The 24,440-nt window shown below is 56.9% G+C and overlaps 1 protein-coding gene across 8 annotated transcripts in view; it reads right to left on the reverse strand.

Annotated features, from left to right (window-relative positions):
* Positions 1–12: 12 nt before the first annotated feature.
* WHRN (whirlin) overlaps positions 13–24,440 on the reverse strand; it is a 76,096-nt gene continuing 51,668 nt past the window's right edge. Inside the window, exons 4-13 of one of the 8 annotated variants that reach the window (XM_064171402.1) lie at positions 20,028–20,230; positions 18,998–19,034; positions 16,821–17,033; positions 15,116–15,328; positions 12,380–12,412; positions 6,105–6,176; positions 5,111–5,708; positions 2,118–2,296; positions 1,416–1,538; positions 13–705 (exon numbers count right to left, since the gene is read on the reverse strand). In XM_064171402.1, the coding sequence (XP_064027472.1) occupies positions 523–705; positions 1,416–1,538; positions 2,118–2,296; positions 5,111–5,708; positions 6,105–6,176; positions 12,380–12,412; positions 15,116–15,328; positions 16,821–17,033; positions 18,998–19,034; positions 20,028–20,230 (1,854 nt within the window). In that variant the 3' untranslated portion in view covers positions 13–522. Of the gene's footprint in view, positions 706–1,415; positions 1,563–2,117; positions 2,297–5,110; positions 5,709–6,104; positions 6,177–12,379; positions 12,413–15,115; positions 15,329–16,820; positions 17,034–18,997; positions 19,035–19,988; positions 20,231–24,440 lie in introns of all 8 variants that reach the window. The other 7 variants (XM_064171400.1, XM_064171397.1, XM_064171396.1 and 4 more) reach the window with 7 other exon arrangements.

Here is a 24,440-nt window from a genome sequence, read left to right on the forward strand (position 1 = left end):
GAAAAACAAAAATTAAAAGCACAAGCTCTGTCATTTATAAATACGACGTTGCCAGCAATGTACAAGGCCTCTGGTTGCTCTCTCTCTCTCTCTCTGCATCCTCTACCCGTGGCATGTGCCACCCAGAAAAAACCAACCCCCCTCTCCAGCCTGAACCATGGGGGGGGGGTCTGCTCCGCGCTGCGTGTGGCACTCAAGCGACAGCGGCACCTGCGCTGTCCTCCCGCCTCGCTCCGAGAGGGTAAAGCGGCGGCGTCCCCGCAGGGCAGCGTCCCCGAGAGAGGCCAAAGATGGAGATTTGGTGTTAAGGGACGTGCACTGATTTCTGCCCCCTCTCAGCCTGCCCAACCCAGCGGGCAAAGGGACGTTTAGGGGACAAGCCGGGGAAGGGGCAAGGGGGGGGATGGGGTGTCTGCGCGTGCGGGCTCTGCGGGGGTGGGATGCTGCTTTCACTCCCCCTCCCCCTCTCCTCCATCCCAAAACCCACTCCTCTCCCCGCCACACTCATCCCATTCAGGATCTCTAAAGGGCGACGTTGAATTCTGTGACCAAAAAATCGATGTAGTCCTTCTCCTTCAGCTTAAAGGCTTCAGCGATGATACGGGCGGCTTCCCGGTGTTCCTTGCCCTGCAGCCCGGTGCCGTTCACCTCCAAAATGACGTGACCCACCTTCAGCTTCCCACAGTTGTGTGCCGAACCCCCACGCTGCGGGAGAAAGGTAGCTCAGCTCCTGGTTCCAGGAAGCAGGGTGAGAAGGGGATGGGGGGGGGGGGGGGGGGGTGTTTTGGGGGTGGTGTTGGGAGAATGGGAAACGTTTTGTTGCCATCATGTTCAACCTGACCTGGCAGAAGCTAGGTCAGGGTGAACACGATGGCAACAAAACGTTTCATGGAATTTGGCTTCCCTCCTGCACGCTCCTGCAGCTTAGCACCGGTTGCAGTGGCCAAAAACAACCAATTTTGTGGTTTTTTTTCTTCTCTGAATAACTTGAATTTTGCCCCAAGTAAACAGCAGACAAAGTGGTGTGGGGAGACAGCTCCTGAGGGCTCAGCTCCTCGGCTATCATCCACCACTTCCCCTTTCCCAATCTTCCATCTGAGGGTTTCCAGACATCTGGAGCCACCAGCCAAGCTTTTTGGGCTGTTCAGAACCCCTCCAAAATGTTTAAAGCAGATCCCATGGGATGGTGTGGGAACATCCATGGGACATGGGTGTGAGCCTTGGCAATCTCTACCACTGCGAGCAGAACGATGTCTCTGATGCCTGGGGAGATGCAGGAGGAGGAAAGCACACCTCCCAAAATTCCCCTTGGGGATGAAGGGCTTTTCCCAAGCCAGGAAAACCCTTCTTTTCCTGTCCAGGGAGGAGAGGGATGGGCCGTGCATGGCATTCTTCCTCCCCTCAGCCTGCCCTACCTGGATGGTGACGATGCGGGGCAGTGGCTGCCGCGTGTTCGCTCCCCCCTCGATGGCGATCCCCAGGGTAGGTGCACTCTTGGACACCCGGATCAGACAGGAGGTGGGCTCCAGGAGCCCTGGCTGTGGGGAGAGGAGATAGCAGCGCTGCCAAGGGAGGATGGGCACCGTTTGCCTGCCGTGTCCCCTTGGCCAGGGACACATGGCAGGCTTCCGTGGGAGCGGGACAGACACACTGACTCCTAACATCTCAGCTCTGTGCAGGGCAGGGAGAGGCAAGGGGAAGGAGCAGAAGTGCTCTTCAGCTGCTCATCTGTGCCCCATCAGAAACCATCCAATTTACTTCTGACACCTGATGCCTCCTTCCCTCTGGGTGATAGGCGACTTTACTCACAGGACATTTGTGCCCTGTGGGTGTCCTCCCAGAGCCAGGAAGCTGTCTGTTAGAGCTGGGAAAGATCAAGTTTACCCAGGATGGGGTGTATCAGCCCTACAGTGCCACTCTCACAGCTCCTGGCTCCCTTCCCCACAGCTCAGCCCACCGGCTCATGAATGAGGAGGATAAAGAACCCACCAGAGCACAGAGGAGGGGTTGCTGCCCCAGGCAGAGGGCGCAGACCTAGCAGTGGGGAGCACCGCAGTGCCTAGTGTCCACCACCCACGAAAGGCAGCACCCTGAGGCTCCTGGGCACCCAGCCTCACCGGCTTGCAGGCCCCTTCTGCCACCCCCTCGCTCCTCGTGGCCTCCTTGAGGCTTCGGCTTTTCCCAGGGACCGGCTGCCGGCTCTTGTCCTTGCCGCTCGTCTCGACCTCCCCGATGTCCACCCCGCTGTCCTCGCTGAGGGTCTGCCCGCTGTCCGACAGCTGGGAGAGCGTGGAGGCTGGGGAGAGACCAGGGCTGTTAGAGGGCAGGCAGCACGGCTCTGCGGCCAGCCGAGCACCCACCGGCCAGAGGGAGGGCACAGAACCAGGGAACGGCTCGGATTGGAAGGGACCTCTGAAGGTATCACAGTGTCACAGTCTCACAGTATCATCAGGATTGGAAGAGACCTCACAGATCATCAAGTCCAACCCTTTACCACAGAGCTCAAGGCTAGACCATGGCACCAAGTGCCACGTCCAACCATGCCTTGAAGTGGGATGGGGTTCAATAGCTCCAAGTGCAGGGTGCTGCACTTTGGCTACAACAACCCCATGCAGAGATACAGGCTGGGGTCGGAGTGGCTGAGAGCAGCCAGACAGAGAGGGATCTGGGGGTGCTGATTGATACCTGCCTGAACATGAGCCAGCAGTGTGCCCAGGTGGCCAAGAGAGCCAGTGGCATCCTGGCCTGCATCAGGAATGGTGTGGCCAGCAGGAGCAGGGAGGTCATTCTGCCCCTGTACTCTGCACTGGTTAGACCACACCTTGAGTGCTGTGTTCAGTTCTGGGCCCCCCAGTTTAGGAGGGACACTGAGATGCTTGAGCGTGTCCAGAGAAGGGCAACGAGGCTGGGGAGAGGCCTTGAGCACAGCCCTACGAGGAGAGGCTGAGGGAGCTGGGATTGGTTAGCCTGGAGAAGAGGAGGCTCAGGGCAGACCTCATTGCTGTCTACAACTACCTGAGGGGTGGTTGTGGCCAGGAGGAGGTTGCTCTCTTCTCTCAGGTGGCCAGCACCAGAACGAGAGGACACAGCCTCAGGCTGTGCCAGGGGAGATTTAGGCTTGAGGTGAGCATCCGGTCCAACCCCCCCTGCAGTCAGCAGAGACGGCTGCGGCTAAAGCAGGCTGCTCAGAGTCCCCAAACTGACCTGGAGTGCTTCCAGGGATGGAGCATCTCCTACCTCTCTGGGCAACCTGTGTCTTACTACTGTAGTAAGTAACTGTTTGTTACTACTGTAACCGACTCTTTCCTTACACCTAGTCTGAACCTCTCCTCTAGTCTGAACCTCTCCTCTTCACCTCACCTGCTCCCAGGGCTGGGCAGCTTCCCTGGGAGTCAGACCTGGACTTTTGAGCAGGGTGGTTCCCAAGCTGACCCTTTGTGAAGAGCAGAGCTGTGCACAAGGAGCATCAAGGAACAAGGAACAGGTAGCCTCAAATCCAGGTCTAAGATCCAGTCCAGATCCCAAACTGGTAAAGAGTGAAGCAGTGACGAGCTCAAGGTTCCTGCTAGAAGCTAGTTTGAACCAGGCCATGCTCAAGAGCAGGGGCTGGGAGGAGATGGAGGTGGACTGAGGAACACTGATGAGCTGCCAGGAAGGAGCTTTGTCTCGTTTGAGGCTGAAGGCTCTGGATGCGGATGGGGATTGCCTCTGGATGTGAGCGTCAGGAACAACGGCTGCAGGGCTGGGAGGCTCTGGAGCTCGGAGGAGCTGTGGTGGTACTGCTGACGTTGCTCGGGCAGGGTCTGACCTCCGCGCAGCGCCAGAGGCCACTCACCCACCAGCCTGGCGGCAGTGGCAGGACGGCGCCACTGGGGGGCGACAACGTCACTCGCAGCGTGTCCCGCGGTGCCCGGACGCGGACCGAGGGGCTCACAGGAGATGCTGTTAGGTACCCCCAGCCCAAAGGCTCTCACCAGAGGCGCCCTCAGACCACCCTTCCCACTTCTGCTGGGTCACAGCCATGTGCTGAGGGGACCTGCAGAGTCAACCATGCTCCTTCCTCACTTCCACTCCTTTTTCCTGGGATATACCAAGGACAAACCTAATCCCAAAGCCCAGTATGGGCACAATAAGCCTTCTCCCCCTCAAAAAAAAATATCTAGAGTTGGTGGAAAAATCCCATAACTGCTTCTTTTTTACCTTTTAAACCTCCACAGCAAGTAGAAGTTATTAACTAAGGGAGCAAAGCCCACGCACAAGAGAAGCTGCAATCAAGTGCCTCATGGAGCTTGGTCTTCAAGCATAAGTCAGCCCAGATTGCACTGGATAAGCCAGGAAGGCTTTGAGGAGCACGCTGGGAGCTGGCTGCCCTGGCCCTGTACCCTCACAGCTCCTCCAGAGCTGTCAAAACCCAGGGCTGAGTAGGCTTTGACTTGGAGATTAACACTGCGGCTGCTGATAACACTTTATCAGCCTCAGGAGGCCTTTCTGTGGTTCCTGGGGTTTCACTTTTTCTTTTGGCTGTGATGGCATCAAGCTGTTTTCTGCAACAGAACATTCATCTGGGAAGAAAAGCTAAACCTGCAGGCAGCCACCAAAGAGCAGCACATGGCTGCAGCCAGCCGGGGCTCTGTGGCTTCTACCTTGCTCATCTGGCCTGAAGTTTGAACCACAGTGGTACCAATCTTCCCCCACAACTCCTCCCTGCCAAGAGCTGCCAGCCCACACAGACTCATGGAATGGTTTGGGTTAGAAGAGACCTTTGAGATCATCAAGTCCAAGCACCAATCCAACACCACCACGGCCATTAAACCATACCCCAAAGTGCTGTGTCCACACATTTCTTGCACACCTCCAGGGATGGTGACTCCACCACCTCCATGAGCAGCCTGTTCCAGCACCTGACTGCTCCTGAAGCAAAGAAACTTCTCATCTCCAGCCTTAAACCCTGCAACCAAGCCTGGCACTCAGACAAGGACCTGCAGACTGATGCAGGTCTCCCATCTCCCCCACTCCTGGTCCCTCAGATCTGCCTCTTCACCTGGCTCTCTCTTGAGGAGCGCCCCACGGAGGGCTGTGTTCACCCCATGGCTGATAACACGACACCCACCTCTGGCCTGGGGCAAGGGCCTCACTTCATTGACGTCAGGCTCACTGTTGGGTTGGTGCACCTCCACCATGATGAAATGCTGGTTGGCCACGGCCTGCGGGCTGCCCTTGTCTGGTGGAGGGGGAGCAGGGTGGGATGGGGGAGGTGGAGGGGACGGGGAAGAGGGGCTCTGAAGCCCAGCAGCTGCAGGGCCGTCTGGGGATGGGGTCTTCAACCTCGTTGGGGACTGGACCCTGGGGAAGGGACCGATGGGGTGTTGGCTGACCAAGGAGAGCTGAGCATCCATCTGCCTCCTGGCGCCGTGCGGGGCTGGGGAGATGGTGGCATAGATAGCGCTGGGGGCTGACTCCTCGGTGGAGGTGGTGGCAGTGGAAGTCATGCTGACCGTGTCCTTCTCGGGGTGGCTGGGGGGGGGAGAGGGGTTTCGAGGGGCCACGAAGAAGAGGCCTGACTGGGAGGACTCGGAGGAAGGGCGCTTGGGCTTGTCTTTCCCTGGGTTCCTGTGCTGGGCAGCAGAGGGGTCCAGCGGCTGAGCGGCTGAAGGAGGAGGTGGAGGCTTGAAGTTGGGTGGTTCATCTGGGAAGGAGGAGAGATCATCCTGCCAGACCAAGAACAGAAGCCTTTAGGACACTGTGCTCAGCTGTGAGACCTTTCCCAAGCTCACAGGCCCTTGCATCTGCCCTCTCACAGTGACCGTGACACAAATGAGCTGATTTGCACTCGAAACACCTCTCTGACCTTGCTGGCAACAAGAATGTGACTCACAAATGAGGACAGTCAGAGGACAAACTACCCAATTTCTGCTCTGGTTCACGCAGATCCTACTCTTGGCCAGAATCTTCCCTCCTAACTGGTCTGATGAATTCACTTCAGCGACTGCAGTGACATCCACAGGCAGCTGAGGTAGCAAAGAGCTGCAGCAGCCCAGGCAAAACTTGGTGTCATCAGCCTCCAGCTCCCACCCGAGAGGCAGCAGCACGGTGCAGTGTCTTACCAGGGAGATGTCTGGCAGGGTGTTGATGCTACTTTGGTGGCTGTCTCCACCTCCCTCCAATTCTGATGTGTTCTGACAGGGCAAAGAAAGAAAAGAAACTCAGGTCACAGCAGCAAGGAGAAGCTACCACAGTGCCAGCACGACAAAGAGCATGCAGAGTGATGCAAGATGTTGTCCAAACCACTCCCCCCCAGCAAGGTCAGTCCTTTCACCCACAGGTTTTGGGTTCCTGGGACGGTCCCTAGAGACTTAGAGGTAAAAACAAAGGTATCTTGGCTGGCAAATTGACTCTTCTAAGCTAAGAAGTGTGCTCAAAGCATGCTGTGAACCTGACCCACCAGGGTAACTCCTCAAATGTCAGTTCCTCCTGTTTAACTGGCAGAGGAAAAAACACTTCTGCAGGCTGCAGGTTCAGTACTTGGATCTTTCCTGGGACAAGAGCAATGACAAAGTTTACAACTTTATAGATTCAGAATGGTTTGGGTTGGAAGGGACCTTTAAAGGTCCTCTAGCCCTGCTCTCCTGCAGTCATCTCCCCACAACCTACAAAGTAGGTTGATCAGAGCCCCAAACAACCTGACCCGGGGTGGTTCCAGGGATGGGACATCTCCCACCTTTCTGGGCACCCTGTGACAGGGTCTCACCACCCTCAGTGTCAAGAAGTTCTTTGTTATGTCTGGTCTAAGTCTCTCTCTTTTACTTCCAAACCTTCACCCCTCTCTCCTGTCACAACAGGTCCTGCTCAAAAGATTGCCCTCATCTTTCTCCCCTCCTTTATTTCCCCTCTTTTCTTCCCTCCCCTGCAAAGCAGAGCAGTCAGCCTTAGATGCAAGCAGAAGCTGCTGCCACTGCCATCCCTTTATGAGTCCAAATGTCATTAGAAAATGTCACAGCACACTTTGAGCACATCACAGTTCCAGAGATCAAGAAGAGCTTCAGGAATCTGAAGCTTGTGTAGGGGGGGCTGTCAATCAGGATGAACCCAAGGAGAGGAAGAGGACATGGATAGAGTCAAGCAGAGCAAGCAGGCACCATGGCTAAATAACAGGAGAGAGAGCAGAACAGGGGGCACAAGGTGGAGGCTGAGTGTGGAGTTCTGCCCTGGCACTGCATGAGGCTGAACCCAGCTGGTCCTGAGTCTAGCCCAGACAATAGTTCTGCTGCTGGCTTTGCCCCAGGCAGGCACCAAGCCCTCTCCTTAGGGATGCTCTGCTGATGCAACACAGCCCCAGCTCCAACTAGATCACAGGACCAGAGAATGTCAGGGGTTGCAAGCAACCTCTAAGGATCATCAAGTCCAACCCCCCTGCCAGAGCAGGACGATAGAACCTACTGCAGCTCACACACCCAGACAGGGCTGGAAAGTCTCCAGAGGAGACTCCACAGTTCCCTGGGCAGCCTGTTCCAATGCTCTGGGACTTTTACAGTCAAGAAGTTCTTCCTCATGTTGAGGTGGAACTTCTGTTCTGTAGTTTCCATCCAGTGCCCCTTGTCCTATGCCAGGGCACAAGTGAGCAGAGCCTGTCCCTCTCCCTTCCTTTCTGACCCTCAGCCCTCGAATATTTATAGGCACTGATTAAATTCTCTCTCAGCCTTCTCCTCTCCAGACTAAAAAGCCCCTGCAAGGCTCTCTAAGTGCAAAACTAGGCTCAGCATCCCCATCCCAACAGGAACTCCTCATCTATCGAGCCCAACCCCCCTGCCAGAGCAGGACCACAGAACCTAGTGCAGGTCACACATCCAGACAGGGCTGGAGAGGCGCTGCTGTGGCTGGGGAAGGAGGTGCTTCACTTCCCTCCTGATCAGGGATGTTTGTGCTGGAATGGGCAGGGCACAGTTTGTGTTTAACTGCCTGTTATTTATTGCAGGGTAAACAACCCGTTAGCTGAGACGCTGCTGCATCTGCCTCTCCCCCATCTGCTGCAGGCTGCTGCTGTGCCTGGAAGATGCTAGCATCCCAAAATAGACACGGGAGACAATTAAGAGCATTAGAGAAGCAGCAAAAACATTGATGGAGAAGTGTTTTTATCTCCATGGCTTCAGAAGGAACTCTGGAGAATGAGAGCCAAAGGAAATGGCTCGTTCAGAGAGCAGCAGTTCTGATGAGGGTGGTTGCATCAGCAACCAAGCCTGTGTAAAGGCTTCAGGAAGAGAAACATCCTCCACACTTTGGGTTCCTGAGCATGCAGCCAGGCCAAGGCAGAAGACAGATCTGGCTGGAACACATGGCAGCAGCCACAGAAAGATCAGGCTTCAGTCAGACCTGAAGGGGCACTGTGCAAACCCAAGTGTGACATGAATCACATTCACAGAACCTTAGAGGTGGGAAGGGACCTCCAGAGATCATCCAGTCCAACCCCCATGCCAAGGCAGCATAGAATCATAGAATCAACCAGCTTGGAAGAGACCTCCAAGCTCATCCAGTCCAACCTAGCACCCAGCCCTATCCAGTCAACCAGACCATGGCACTAAGTGCCTCATCCCCTAGGGTAGTCCACAGGAATGCAGTCAGGTGGGTTTGGAAAGTCTCCAGAGGAGGAGACTCCACAACCTCTCTGGCAGCCTGTTCCAGGGCTCTGTCATCCTCACTCTAAACTTTCTCCTGATGTTGAGGTGGAACCTTCTCAGTTCCAGTTTGCAGCTGTTGCTCCTCGGCTTATTGCTGCTGTCCACCCAAAAGAGATTGGCTTCAGCCACTGACCCCCACCCCTCAGAGGTTTGCAGACATTGATCAGATCTCTCATCCTTCTCCAGACTAAACAGCCACAAGTCCCTCAGTCTCTCTTCACAGGGGAGATGCTCGAGGGCAGAGGAAGGACAGAGTGACACCAGGTGTCACAGAACCATTCAGGTTGGCGAAGCCCCTCAGCATCACCAAGTCCAACCCATAGCCCTACTCTCCAAGGTGCACCCTACACCATATCCCCAAGCACCACATCCAAACGACTTTTTAACACATCCAAGGTTGGTGACTCCACCACCAACCCGGGCAGCTCATCCCACTGCCTGAAAGAACTTTTCCCAGTGCTGGGAAAGATTTATTCCTAACATCCAGTCTAAACTTACCCAGTGGCAGCTTGAGGCCATTCCCTCTTGTTCTATCACTGATTATCTCTGAGGAGAGACCAGAGGCAGGTAGGTCTGTTTCAAAAGCAACCTGCTTTTGATTAAAGTGAGCATGAACTTCTCTGGGCTGTGAGTGCATCAGCCACAGGTCTCCAGATGGGATGGCCACAGCAGTGAGTTCAGAAGCTTGAGTGTCATCGTGTCCCTGTGGGCTGCCAAGGAGCAGAGAGGCTGGCATCAAACAGCACCAGTGCACTCAGCCATGAGCCCCCTCTTTTTGCTGCCCTGTCCTCCAAGGAGCAAGCTGTTGTCCAGAAAGCTGCCCAAGTGCCACCCTCCCCTGTCCCAGCACAGCTCCAGACACTGCCCAGAAGCCTTAATCCAGCCAAGTGGCTGTGTGCACAGGGAGCAGAGCCCAGGTGGAGATTGTGGCGTTCCAGCACCAGCCTGGCTATGTTTGGGAGGATCTCAGCTGTGTCCTGAGCAATTCCCTCTCCTCTACACCTCTGCCAGCCTGAGCCTGGCTTCAAGAGGTCACTGAACTCTTGGCAAACTCATGAGGGCCAGACCCCTGTGACAGGTCTGGGAGCAGCCTGTCATAGAAGCACAGAATGGTAGGGGTGGGAAGGGATCTCTGGAGCTCACCGAGTCCAACCCCCTTCCAAAGCAGGATCACCCACACAGGTGGGTCTTGAAAGTCTCTAGAGAAGGAGACTCCATGACAAGCCTGGATGAGGCACTTAGTGCCATGGTCTGGTTGCTTGGCCAGGGCTGGGTGCTAGGTTGGACTGGCTGAGCTTGGAGCTCTCTTCCAACCTGGTTAATTCTCTGATTCTGAGCCTCAGCACAGACTTTTCCTGGGCTGAGTTGCCTGCAGGAGGCTGCAGCAGTTAACATTGTGCTGGATCAGTTAGCATCTGAGTCATCAACCCTGGAGCTGTTGAAGCCAAGCCTGGATGAGGCACTTAGTGCCATGGTCTGGTTGACTGGCTAGGGCTGGGTGCTAGGTTGGACTGGGTGAGCTTGGAGGTCTCTTCCAACCTGCTTGATTCTGTGATTCTTTGATTCTATGAAACAGTCAGAGTTATGCTGCTACTAAAAAGAGAAGACTCTGCCAGACAGCCCCCTAAAAACCTGCCTGTGCCACCTGCCCCACTCCTCTGTGCCCATCACCACGATCCCAAGCCCACCCCAGGGCACATCACACGCTGTGCCCCAGCCCTGGTCACACAGTTAGGAACGGTTTGCATTGAGACTTGAATCCTCCTGGCACACGGTGGGTGGGCAGAGCCAGCTGCTTTCCATGCCTCCCTCCCCCCCCAGCCCAGCCCAGCCCAGCCCAGCCCAGCCAGCCCTCATCCTGCTACCCCAGCTTCACTCCCCCCCGCGCAGGCAGGGACATTAACACCACTCACCTTCTGCAGGGCACTTTGCTCTGCTGAAGTGTGCAAGCAGGAGATTTGCTTTTCCCCAAGCTTAGGACTTTGGGGGCAAAAGCAATTAAAGAGCAATTGCTGTGGGCTATAAAAGATAATGGGTTTTAAAGCTGAGCACATTCTGCTTTCAGGAATTGGCTATTTTAAGACTCTGCTTTCCTGGATTTCCCTTGGAAGCCACATGCCACTGCTCTGAAAAATGACTCTTTCTTCAGGAGACTGCTCCCTCCTACCCACTCCCTGCTCCTTCAACCCCATCGATTTTCTAGGCACTTCTAGAAAGTGAGAGCCTTCCAGCCCCTCTGCAGGGAGCCTCTGGAAAACTTTGGTCCTTGCACAGAGGCCACAGCAGGAGTGATGGAGCTGGAGAGCTTGGTTCAGCCAGGCAGCTGGTTTCCATTCACAGATTAAGTGGTGAAAAAGCTGTCACCTCCCCGGGGAATCCAACCCAACCTTTAATTAACATCATCACTCCAAACGAGCCCCTGATTTTCCAGTTACTCCTAATGAGAGCTCTGCAGAGTAACTCAGCCTGATCCCTGCAGGGTTTAGCTCTTGAACTGCTGCACCAGTGTGAGAACAAGTTCAGCTTTCCTCCTCTCTGCCCTTCCTTCCCTACCCCACAATGCATCTGCAGGGCTGGAGGAGTCATTAGGGGTTAGAGATATGAGGATAGAGACAGAGTGAAGCCATCCCATGGGAGCCATTGCATCAGGCCAGAGAGGTCTGTGCCATGTCCACACATGCAGGTGGTTTTGAACACCTGCAGGGAGGGTGACTCCAGCTCCTCCCTGGGCAGCCTGCTCCAAAGCCTGACTACTGTTTCACTAAAGAAATTTGTCCTAACATCCAACCTAAACCAACCTCTCATACAATCATAGAACCAAGCAGGTTGGAAGAGAGCTCCAAGCTCAGCCAGCCCAGCCTAGCACCCAGCCCTAGACAATCAACCAGACCATGGCACTAAGTGCCCCAGCCAGGCTTGGCTTCAACACCTCCAGCCACAGCCACTCCACCACCTCCCTGGGCAGCCCATTCCAATGCCAATCACTCTCTCTGACAACAACTTCCTAACAACATCCAGCCTAGACCTGCCCTGGCACAGCTTGAGGTTGTGTCCCCTTCTTCTGGTGCTGGCTGCCTGGCAGCAGAGCCCAACCCCACCTGACTACAACCTCCCTTCAGGTAACTGTAGACAGCAATGAGCTCTGCCCTGAGCCTCCTCTTCTCCAGGCTAAACAACCACAGCTCCTTCAGCCTCTCCTGCACTGCAGCACAGATTTTTGGAGACTCAATGTCTGTAAGGAAAGTCCTTTTCCACCCCTGAGGATGGGTGCTGGGATGTGACCAACCTACTGTTATTTAGCCAGGGTGCTCACACAGCAGGACAGGACAGGACATGACAGGACAGGACAGCACAGCAGTAGGCAAAGCAGGCAGCAAGGCAGGAAGGACAGTCTGGGGTCCATCAGGCATCAATGCTGCTGGTCCTTCTAAAACAGCTTTGGTGCCAGCAGGACACTGCAACCAGCTGGGCTGGGTTCAAGCTGAGTCTTGTCTGCAGGGCAGCACCAAGGACTGCAGCCATGCTGGGGAAAGGGGCTCTGGAGTGGCTCAGAGGAGCCCAGGGGAGAAAAGGTGGGTGACAGGAGGTGGCTGTTGACGTGGCTGAGTGGCCAAGCAGCCTGTGCCCCCTCCCTCCCACTCCAGACACTCCAAGTCCTCTGCTATGGCAACCACAGCACTCGAGCTCCTCATCTCACCAGCCCCTACCTCCATCAGGTCTATCAGCCACAAGAGCCGCTCCTGGGGCCGTGCCAGGGGACAAGCAGGTCGGAACGGGCGTCAAGGCCAGAACAAAACACCAGGGAGGATGCAGAACAGATGAGCCAGACAAGCAAATCCCAGCACAGCCTGCCCCTCCTCCCCCCAAAACCCACCCTGCAGAACCCAGCTGCCCCCAGTGCTGAGTGGGAGGGCTGGCAGGAGCCCCGACTCTGAGAGGCGCTGGGGAGGGCAACAGCAGCAGGGGCTTGGAGCAGGGGAAAGTTTGGTGAGCTCTGTCCCTTTTCTCTCTCCCCTGCTAGCTGAGATAAGCTCCCACCCACCATGAGCCCCAGTGCTCTTTGCTTGGCAGCTTCAGCAGGCAGTGGTGCCAAGCATCTCGAGCGTTAGTGCTCCCAGGCAGAGCTCAGAGGGGTGCATGCCCTCACACCACGGGAAGAGGTGCCACCCTGCCAAGGAGAACCTGCACTGTGTCTGAGGGACACATGTTCTTGAGGCAAGCTCTTAAAACAGTGGTGCCCACACTTCTCTGGGCCAGAGCAGCAGCCTGATCTCTGCCCCCAAGCTCTGGGTGGGTGCCAGGTGGGACTGGGCCATTGCTCACACATCGAGCCAAGCAGCCACTCTTGGCAAGTGGTGTCGTGGAGCAGGAGGGAGAGCAGGGCACAGCCAAAGCATTGGGATAGCATGAGAACAGAGTCAGGGGCAGTACTGGCAGACCTCTGGCAGCCCTCCAATATTTTAGGAAGATTTTCCCAGCAGACCTCTGGAGAGCAGCCCAAAGCTCACTTTGTTTATCCTGACCCAGAGAGGATCTCACTGCAATCCATCTTGACCAGAGCAGACAGCTTTCCAGTGGGTACTGGTGAAGCCAACAGGACAGAACCACAGCTCTGATGCTCTGCAACCCTCCCAGGCCCTCCTGGGAGGTTGGTCCAAGCTGTGCAAGCAGGCAGAGCCCCAGAAGAGGCCTCCCCTCTGCCCACTGCTGGCTGTGTCCTCTGGGTTGCCCGCTCTGCCCGGCTGTGGGCAGGTTTGCTTTGCTGCAGTGGCAGCAGCAGGCCCTCTGTCATCCTTCCTTTTCATGAGGGCTTTAATTTGCAGGGTTGTTAATGCATTTGTGATGAAAGGCATTTTATGGCAAGGAAATTAATCCTGGGGCTGTGTGCCTGCACGCTCCGAGGTGATTACGATAACTTAATTAGGCCTGGCAGAGGGACGTGGGAGTGCTGCTGCTCAGCACCAGCAAGCGGGCAGGGACTGGGACAGGAGGCAGCTGGCCTGGCTGCTGTGGTCCCTGCTGGCATGGCAGGCAGCTGGCCTGGCTGCTGTGGTCCTTGCTGGGGCGGCAGGCAGCTGGCCTGGCTGCTGTGGTCCCTGCTGGGGCAGGAGGCAGCTGGCCTGGCTGCTGTGGTCCCTGCTGGCATGGGAGGCAGCTGGCCTGGCTGCTGTGGTCCTTGCTGGCATGGGCAGCAGGCAGCTGGCCTGGCTGCTGTGGTCCCTGCTGGCATGGGCAGCAGGCAGTTGGCCTGGCTGCTGTGGTCCCTGCTGGGGCAGCAGGCAGCTGGCCTGGCTGCTGTGGTCCCTGCTGGGGCAGCAGGCAGTTGGCCTGGCTGCTGTGGTCCCTGCTGGGGCAGGAGGCAGCTGGCCTGGCTGCTGTGGTCCCTGCTGGCATGGGAGGCAGCTGGCCTGGCTGCTGTGGTCCCTGCTGGGGCAGCAGGCAGCTGGCCTGGCTGCTGTGGGCCCTGCTGGCATGGCAGGCAGCTGGCCTGGCTGCTGTGGTCCCTGCTGGGGCAAGAGGCAGCTGGCCTGGCTGCTGTGGGCCCTGCTGGGGTGGGAGGCAGTTGGCCTGGCTGCTGTGGGCCCTGCTGGGGTGGCAGGCAGCTGGCCTGGCTGCTGTGGTCCCTGCTGGCATGGGCAGCAGGAAGCTGGCCTGGCTGCTGTGGTCCCTGCTGGGGCAGCAGGAAGCTGGCCTGGCTGCTGTGGTCCCTGCTGGCATGGGCAGCAGGAAGCTGGCCTGGCTGCAGTGGTCCTTGCTGGGATGGGCAGGAGGCAGCTGGCCTGGCTGCTGTGGTCCTTGCTGGGGTGGGCAGCAGGCAGCTGGCCTGGCTGCTGTGGTCCCTGCTGGGATGGGCAGCAGGCAGCTGGCCTGGCTGCTGTGGTCCCTGCTGGCATGGGCAGCAGGCAGCTGGCCTGGCTGCTGTGGTCCCTGCTGGCATGGGCAGCAGGCAGCTGGCATGGGCAGCAGGCAGCTGGCATGGGCAGCAGGCAGCCAGTGCTCAAGGAGGTGGTTGAAGGGCCACAGCCGTGGCTGGTGAAGAGCAGCAGGTATGGAGCAGCAGCGAGGGTCGCTGGGGTTTGTGTGTGGGTGCAGCTGGCACTGTGGGTCGCTGGGGTTTGTGTGTGGGTGCAGCTGGCACTGCACAGAGGAGGTCCTGGAAGGCAGGCAGACACCCCCCTCCCACACTGGGGACAAAGTGACACTTGCAGAGGACAGCATCTCAGTCTCACGGGCACAGAGCCACCAAGCACGTGTCACAGCATCCCTCACTGCACCTACACATCACAGCAGCCTGCGAGGACAAAACCCAAACGCTCCGGGGACTGCCTGAGGTTTTTAGGGGGGGGTTGAAGAGCCTTTGGAGCGCTCCAGGGCAGTGAGGGTGGCGCAGGGCTGCCAGGAGCAGGCTGGGAAAGCAAAAGGAAGAGCCAGGAGGGACCTACCCGGGCTGAGCTGACGGTGGTGGCAGTGAAGTGGCTGCTGGAGGAGGAGACAGTGTCGCTGTAGGACATCATGGAGTAGGAGTCGGTGCCGAGGCCGGGCCCGGCAGGCTGCCGAGCCTTCATGGACTCGATCTCCCTCTTCAGCACCAGGTTGTCAAAGCGGTCCAGGTCTTGTGGGGAGATCACCCCCCGCACCTCTGAAAGCAGGGAGAACTGGGCCAGGCAGACAGACAACCAGAGAGAGAGGTTGGAGCTGGACCATGTTCCTGGGCAGGCAAAGACCTTTCCTCCTCCCACGCTGCACCTGCTGGCAGGTAAAGGCGCCAGGAGGTTTGCTCCTCAACTCTGCCAGCAGCCTCTCAGCCACTGAGCACCAGCCTGTATCCTCCACACTGTCCTCCACCTGGCTTTGGCTTTCACACAGCACAGAGCCACTGAGCTGCTTTGGCTGGAAAAGGCCTCTAAGATCACTGTGCCCATCCAGCAGCCCAGCACCATCACAGCCACTCAACTATGTCCCCAAGTGCCATGGCCACAGGTTTCTTGAACACCTCCAGGGATGAGGACTCCACCACCTCCCTGGGCAGCCTGTGCCAGTCCCTGACCACTCCTGCAGCAAAGAAACATTGCCTAATCTCCAACCTAGCCCTCCCCTGGCACAATTTCAGGCGCCCAGGTGGCCAAGAGAGCCAGTGGCATCCTGGCCTGCATCAGGAGTGGTGTGGTCAGCAGGAGCAGGGAGGTCATTCTGCCCCTGTACTCTGCACTGCTTAGACCACACCTTGAGTGCTGTGTTCAGTTCTGGGCCCCCCAGTTTAGGAGGGACATTGAGAAGCTTGAGCGTGTCCAGAGAAGGGCAACGAGGCTGGGGAGAGGCCTTGAGCACAGCCCTACGAGGAGAGGCTGAGGGAGCTGGGATTGGTTAGCCTGGAGAAGAGGAGGCTCAGGGGAGACCTCATTGCTGTCTGCAACTACCTGAGGGGAGGCTGTGGCCAGGGGGAGGTTGCTCTCTTCTCTCAGGTGGCCAGCACCAGAACAAGAGGACACAGCCTCAGGCTGTGCCAGGGGAGATTTAGGCTGGAGGTGAGGAGAAAGTTCTTCACTGAGAGAGTCATTGGACACTGGAATGGGCTGCCCGGGGAGGTGGTGGAGTCGCCGTCCCTGGAGCTGTTCAAGGCAGGACTGGACGTGGCACTTGGTGCCATGGTCTGGCCTTGAGCTCTGTGCTAAAGGGTTGGACTTGATGGTCTGTGAGGTCTCTTCCAACCCTGATGATACTGGGATACTGTGATGCTGCATCTCCTTCTATTCCCTGATGCTAGGGAGAAGGGACCAAGCCCAGCTCATTGCAGCCTCCTTTCAGGGAGTTGTAGGGAGTAATGAAGTCTCTCCTCAGCCTCCTCTTCTCCAGGCTAAACAACCCCAGTTCCCCAAACTGCTCCTCACCAGACCCTTCACCAGCTGCTTTGCCCTTTTCCAGACATGCTCCAGCCCCTCAAATGCCCTTCTCATAGTGAGGAGCCCAAAACTGAACCCAGCTTTCAAGGTGTGGCCTCACCTCAGTGCTGAGTACCAGGAGGACAACCACTTCCCTGATACCCTCCCCCTTGACCCCGAGCAGATAACCTTGGAGGCACTGAGCCACACTGTGACAACGCTCAGCCCACAGGGTCCACGTTGTCCCCAGCCCCGAGCAGGGCCTCACCTTAGCATGTGTGTTGAGCAGCTCGAAGAGAGCCATGACCAGAGCATCCACGGAGATGTTGCCTTCCTTGTACTCATCCAGGTAGTAGCCCATGGTGGCCCTCTCCTGCTCGTTCAGCAGGTGGCGAGCCTGCTCCTCCAGCATCACCCGGGTCTGGTTCACCATGCTGCTCAGCGTCACCTGGGAGCCAGCCAGGCCCCGGTAAAACACAGGCTGCAGGAGAGGACAGCAGAGAGGCTTTGGCCTGGCATGCCAAGGAGTCAAGCTTCTGGCAGGGCAGCTGTCTGCTGGGTGAGCTGGGCAGCGCAGGCAGGACTCAGGGCTGCCCCTTGCTCCGGGCTCTGCCCACCAGCCCAAGCTGCCTCAGAGTCACAGAAGCTTAGAGCTTGGGAGGGATCTCCAGAGCTCATCCAGTCCAACCCCTCTGCCAAGGCAGCATCCCCCAGGGTAGTTAGCACAGGCAGGGGTTGAAAGTCTCCCGAGAAGGAGACTCCACAGCCTCTCTGGGCAGCCTGCTCCAGGGCTCCAGCAGCCTCTCTGTAGAGAAGTTTCTCCTCATGTCGAGGTGGAACCTTCTCTGTTTCAGTTTGTAGCTGCTGCTCCTTGGCCTATTGCTGCTGAGCACTGAAAAGAGCTTGGCCTCAGCCACTGCCCCCCACCCCTCAGACATTTACAGCCATTGCTCAGCTCTCCTCTCAGCCTTCTGCTCTCCAGACCAAACAGCCCCAGGACTCTCAGCCTCTCTCCACAGGGGAGATGCCCAAGGCCCCCACTCATCCTTGTGGCTCACTGCTGGACTCTCACCAGCAGCTCTCTGTCTCTCTTCACCCTACCAGTGGAGAAGCTGGAGTGTGGGATTGGAAGGGGCATGCTGAGAATGGCAGGAGGCAGGGACCTCAAGGATTCACCAGCATGGCTGCTCTCTCAGTGTCACTGCTTCTCTGGGCAGCTCCAGAGCCATGAATGAACAAAGCAGCTTCATGGCTCTGCTCTGCAAGTGTGGATGCTGCCCCCTGACCAGCTCCTGACCTCCTAGCAAGTTTTATCCCTCCCTGGCAGAGCTGGAGGAACTGAGGCCACAAGAGAGAGCCAAGCTTCCCATGCTGTGTAAAGGACACATCTGCCCCTGCTGCAAGCTTGAAGCAGACTCTGGTGAAGAAAGAGCTGCTGGCAACCAAGAGCAGCAGGGAGAGACAGGTCTGGCTGCAGACGAAAGGCTGCTTTCTCTGGGAGGCGTTTCTAAGAGGAGATCCTTGCTGTCCCCCTCCCAGGCACGGTCAGCATAGAGAATATGGAGCCAGAGAAGACCCTGACAAGGCTGGGGACACTGCGGGGATTTGAGGCTGGGGAGCACATTCTGCCAGCACACAGTGCAAAGCCCTTATCACCAAAAGCCACCTGTGACACATCCCAGCTTCATTTCCATTTGAAAGAAGGAGCTTTGCAAAGAGGTGTTGGGAGCAGACAGGCTGGCAGAGGGCTGCTGTCACGGCACTGGGCATGTCCCTGCTGTCACCAGCTGGCGTGCTGGAGAGGGCTGGCTCGGCTCTGCTTTGGGGAGGGAAAGATCAGAGACCCAGGGAATGGTTTGGGTTGGCAGGGGCCTCTAAAGCTCAGCTAGCCCAACCCCCCTGCAGCTAGCAGAGACATCTGCAACTAGAGCAGATTGCTCAGAGCCCCAAACAGCCTCATCTGGAATGGCTGCAGGGATGGGGCAGCTCCCACCTCTCTGAGTGACCTGGGTCAGGGACTCACCACCCTCACTGTCAACAATTGCTTCCTTCTTTCTAGCCGAGATGCCAGGAACTGTCAGGGCTCATAGGCAGCCACCATGTGGAAGGCATCATGGTCACCCCTGCAGGTTGAAGGGGCTCCCCATGCTCCTTTCCCATGTGTGATCCTTGCCCCTTGCCTACTGATGTGAGCATTCTCAGTCTGGGAGGCACCAGATGTGCTGCAGAACTGAGCCACCAGCAGCACAGGAGAGGGGTAATCATTATGTGACTGCAGAACCACAGCTGGCAACAGCAGGTGAGGAGGAGAAGGGCTGGAGCCAGTTAAAACCCAGTGGTCCTCATGAGCCAAGCTTCCCTTTATCACCAGCAGCACAAAGCCCTCCCTCCCAAGGCCATGAGAGACAGCCACAGCCGACTTCTCCCCAGGCTGCTATCTCTTACCCTGGCTGTTGCCTCCGCAGCATGGTTGCCCACTGCCCTGTGAGGAGGAAGAAGATGAGTTAGCACCAAGCTCCACCTGCCCAGCATTCATCACCTGAGGCCTGGCACAAGATCTCTTCTGCACCCTCCTCTCTGTGCCTGTAGGTTTGGGCCTGAGAGAGTAGGGAAGGGGCAGCAGCAGGTTGTCCAGATCTGCTCCACCATGCAGGACAGAGATGACCACAGAATCATCACAGAATGGCTCAGGTTGGCTATTTAAGGGTCCTTAGAGATCATCCAGTTCCAACCTCCCTGCCAGGAGCAGGGACACCTTCCACTAGCCCAGGTTGCTCAACCAGGTTGGAAGAGAGCTCCAAGCTCAGCCAGCACAACCTAGCACCCAGCCCTGGCCAAGCAACCAGACCATGGCACTAAGTGCCCCAGCCAGGCTTGGCTTCAACACCTCCAGCCACAGAGACTCCACCACCTCCCTGGGCAGCCCATTCCAATGCCAATCACTCTCTCTGACAACAACTTCCTAACAACATCCAGCCTATACTTCCCCTGGCACAACGTGAGGCTGTGTCCCCTTGCTGGCCAGTGGGACAGGGTGAGTACAGCCTGCCCTTCCACCAATAGAGCTACCTGGGACTGTTTGTCACACCTCACTCAGCAGTGTGGTTTCTCCCTGGGGCTGTGAGCCATAGGTGTTGTGGCTTCCAGTACCCCTTTCTCGCTATGGTTTTAGTGGTGAAGCTATAACAAGGCATTGAGACTGTACCCAGAGAGGGGTACCCATGTGTGAGAGCATCCCCTGGCCCCAAAGAACTCGCTGGAACAGAAGCTCATCCAGGCCAACCCCCGCTGCAGCCAGCAGGGACATCCTCATCTAGACAAGAGCCCTTTTGGCCCTCGCACACCCAAGCCCCAGGGTGCCCTCCCCGGGGGGCTGTCCTCCGCGCACCTCGCGGCGCATCAGGCTGGCAGCGATGCCCACCCCGGAGCTCCTCACCCGCGGCGGGCGGCGGTGTGAGCCCAGAGCAGCTCGTACCCTGCTGAGCCCACCAGGGTGTCCCCGATCTGGGAGCTGGCGATCCAGCGCGTCTCGTCCACCGTGGTGCGGGCGTGGGGCAGCCTCCCGATGTCCTTCACCGTCATCATCAGGTGGCGCGAGGACTTGAGCAGCTTCACCGCCTCGTCGTGGGGGATGCTGAGGAAGCTCCTGCCGTTCACCTCCAGGATCTGGTCCCCTACCTGTAGAGTCAGGACAGGGTGAGCCTGGCAGCAATGCCCCCCCCCCAGGGCCTGCCTCTCCCAGCAGGGAGGAGCTGCTCAGCCTGACTCACAGTATCACAGTGTCACAGTATCATCAGGGTTGGAAGAGACCTCACAGCTCATCAAGTCCAACCCTTTAGCACAGAGCTCAAGGCCAGACCATGGCACCAAGTGCCACGTCCAGTCCTGCCTTGAACAGCTCCAGGGACGGCGACTCCACCACCTCCCCGGGCAGCCCATTCCAGTGTCCAATGACTCTCTCAGGGAAGAACTTTCTCCTCACCTCCAGCCTAAATCTCCCCTGGCACAGCCTGAGGCTGTGTCCTCTCCTTCTGGTGCTGGCCACCTGAGAGAAGAGAGCAACCTCCTCCTGGCCACAACCACCCCTCAGGTAGTTGTAGACAGCAATAAGGTCTGCCCTGAGCCTCCTCTTCTCCAGGCTAACCAATCCCAGCTCCCTCAGCCTCTCCTCGTAGGGCTGTGCTCAAGGCCTCTCCCCAGCCTCGTTGCCCTTCTCTGGACACACTCAAGCATCTCAATGTCCCTCCTAAACTGGGGGGCCCAGAACTGAACACAGCACTCAAGGTGTGGTCTAACCAGGTTGCACTGGGGTTGGAAGAGACCCTCAAAGGTCACCTTGTCCAACCCTCCCTGCACTCAGCAGAGACACCTCCAACCATATCAGGCTGTCCAGAGCCACATCAAGTCTGAGCTTGAATGTACCCAGCGATGGAGGACCTCAACCACATCCCTGGGAAGCCTGTTCAAGTATTTCACCACCCTCATTGTGCAGAACTTCCTCCTGATGTCCAACCTAAATCTGCCCTGCTGCAGTTTCAAACCACTGCCCCTTGTCCCATCACCACAGTCCCTCCCCAGCTTTCCTGCAGGTTCCCTTCATGTACTGGAAGGCTGCTATAAGGTCTCCAAGGTCTCCCTGGAGCCTCCTCTCCTCCAGGCTGAACAGCTCCAATTCTTTCAGCCTGCCTTCACAGCAGAGGTGCTACAGCCCTCTGACCATCTTGGTCACATCAACTGGAGAGGCTAAGGAAAATAATGGAGAGCTGCCAAGTGCTGGTGACTGCAGACCAAGCACTCAGGTTGGCAGCCAGGAAAGGACCAGGCTCTGAAGTCTGGAGGAGCCTGTTTAGGATCTCAAGTCAGACCAAACTGCTCAGTCTCCACCATTAACTAGATCTGCAGACCAACCTGGTTAAAACCACCTCCAAGGAATATTCAGACCTCCAGTCCCTTTTGCTGACCTCCAGTCCCAGTCCCTCCTGCTGATCTGGTAGCTCAGAAACCATCTGTGGAAGCCTCAGATCCCAGAGCAGCAGGGAGGGTTCAGCTGGAGTGTCTCACCACACTCAGTAACTCAGGAGCTGCAGGACCTGGGACAGCTGATTTCATCTCTGCTCCTCCCCAGCTGCTCCCAAGAGCTTTCATTTTGTGGCCAAGGCCTTTGCTGGAATCAGAAGCTCCCTTCACAGCCTCACCACGTTCAAGACACAGACTCATCTGGCACTTTCCCTTCATCCCAGCTCCTTCTCTTTGCTTCTTGGCCATTCAGTGCCAGTCCTCCTCGCTCCTGTGTCCTCATTCATCCTCCTTCTCATGAGGCACCTCTCTGAAACTGCTCTTTCTCTCTTTGCTTAACCATAGCTTCTGCTGAGCTCTGTCACAACACAGCTTTACTTTCTTCAGCCTGAAGCACGGGAAGAAGATATCCCTTTAAAGAGCTCACCTCCAGCTTGGAGGAGAAGAGGAGAAAAGAGAGAGGTGGGAGAAATCCTAAATCTAAGATAGCAACATGGAGAGTCAACAAGTTCCTTCCAGTTCAGTCCACCTCCTTCTGTTGCTGGGCTAAGGAAGCCTCAGAGGACTGGGATTGATTCTCCAGACTGGCTCCATTGAGAAGCCATGGAATAACCACTGTGTGGTGGGGCTGTCACTCAAGCTTCTCTCAGTGCCACCCAGCACTTTGCTGGGATGAAAGTGGGCATCAGCAGTGCCACCTGCAAAGCTCAGCTCAGCAGAGAGCACAGGAGCTCTCTGGACTGCTCCAGCAAGGAAGGGAAGGCAGTTGCTGGTGTGAGGAGGCAGCAGCTGATCCAGACACCACTTTATGTAGGTGAAGGCTGCCAAAGCTCTGGGTGATCAACACCAGGCTGTGTCCAGGGCAAGTGATGGAATGAGAGGAAATGGCCTCAAGTTGCACCAGCTTAGACTGGATATTAGGAAACATTTCTTTGGTGCAAGAGTGGTCAGGGATTGCAACAGGCTGCCCAGGGAGGTGGTGGAGTTCCCATCTCTGGAGCTGTAGATATGGAACTTCAGGACATGGTTCAGTGGCCATGGTGGTGTTTGGTCAGAGTTGGACTCCAGGATCTTAGGGGCCTTTTCCAACCAAAACAATAGAAAGATGCAAAGGAATGGGAGAACCTGAGGGTTAGTTGACACCCACAAGGTGAGGGAAAGCCCCAGATGCTTTCAGCAGCAGAGCGAGTGAGCCCAGGAAGGGCTCAAGCTCAACCTGCAACACTCAACTCTTTGCTTAGCTCAGGCAGAGGGGTCAGAAGGGGCTGGTAAAGGTGCTTTGGAGAAGCAGGTAGGAACTTTGCCACTGGCTGAGATGTGACTGATGCTTCATGAAACACAGAGCACATGGGCTTGGAAGGAGCCCTTGAAGGTCATCTTGCCCCTGCAGTGAGCAGAGACATTGCCCACAGGGGCACTCTGTGCTGGGTTAGGAACTGGCTGGATGGCCAGGCCCAGAGAGTGGTGGTGAATGGTGCCACATCCAGCTGGCAGCTGTCACCAGTGGTGTGCCCCAGGGATCAGTGCTAGGCACAGTCTTGTTTAGTATCTTCATTGATGATCTGGACGAGAGGAGCGAGTCCTCAATCAGTAAGTTTGCAGATGACACCAAGTTGGGAGCAAGTGTGGGTTTGTTAGAGGGCAGGAGAGCCCTGCAGAGAGACCTGGACAGGCTGATAGATGGGCACAGTCCAATGCCAGGAGCTTTAACAAGGCCAAGTGCAGGGTTCTACACTTCGACCACAACAACCCCAGGCAGCACTACAGGCTGGGGCCAGAGTGGCTGAGAGCAGCCAGGCAGAGAGGAAGCTGGGGGTGCTGGCAGAGAGGAGCTGAAGAGGAGGCAGCAGTGCCCAGATGGGCAGCAGAGCCAATGGCATCCTGGGCTGGCTCAGGAGCAGTGTGGGCAGCAGGACAAGGGAGGTTCTTGTGCCCCTGTGCTCAGCACTGCTCAGGCCACCCCTGGAGTGCTGTGTCCAGCTCTGGGCTCTTGAATTGAAGAGAGCTGTTGAGGTGCTGGAAGGTGTTGAGAGAAGGGCAGCAAGGCTGGGGAGGGGCCTGGAGCAGAGCCCTGTGAGGAGAGGCTGAGGGAGCTGGGGGTGTTTGGCCTGCAGCAGAGGAGGCTCAGGGCAGAGCTCATTGCTGTCTGCAGCTACCTGAAGGGAGGCTGTAGCCAGGTGGGGTTGGGCTCTGCTGCCAGGCAGCCAGCAACAGAACAAGGGGACACAGCCTCAAGCTGTGCCAGGGCAGGTCTAGGCTGGATGTTATGAGGAAGTTGTTGTCAGAGAGAGTGATTGGCATTGGAATGGGCTGCCCAGGGAGGTGGTGGAGTCCCCATCCCTGGAGCTGTCTAAGATGAGACTGCAGAAGGCACCCAGTGCCATGGGTTAGTTAATTAGAAGGTGTTAGGTGCTAGGTTGGACTCGATGATCCTGGAGGTCTTCTCCAACCTTCTTAACTCTGTGATTCTGTGATCTCCACCTAGATCAGGTTGCTCAGGGCCCTACCAAATTTGACCTGGAGTGCCTCCAGGGATGGGGTGAGCAGAGAAGAGCCAAGTGAAAGCCTATAACCAACAACCCATGGACCACTTAGCTCAGGGTGCAGCTGTGACAGTGACCAAGGAGGCCTGCAACAAAAACATGCAATGGGAAACTTGGTGAGAAAGACATCAGGAGCAGCTCTCAACTGGTGCAACAGCAACATCCAAGGGAGGACATGACCTTGCAGTGAGTGCATTCCCTGGTCACATCTCTGCCTGCCCAGCAAGGAGACACAGAGAGAAAAGTTCTAGAGAAGGGGAACAGAAATGATGAGTGGCAGAGGAAGGTGCCTGTGAAAGGACAGATTGAAAAGATTAGGCCTGTTAAAT

This window comes from Pogoniulus pusillus, chromosome 35 (assembly GCF_015220805.1).
Source record: "Pogoniulus pusillus isolate bPogPus1 chromosome 35, bPogPus1.pri, whole genome shotgun sequence".
NCBI classification, from domain to species: domain Eukaryota; kingdom Metazoa; phylum Chordata; class Aves; order Piciformes; family Lybiidae; genus Pogoniulus; species Pogoniulus pusillus.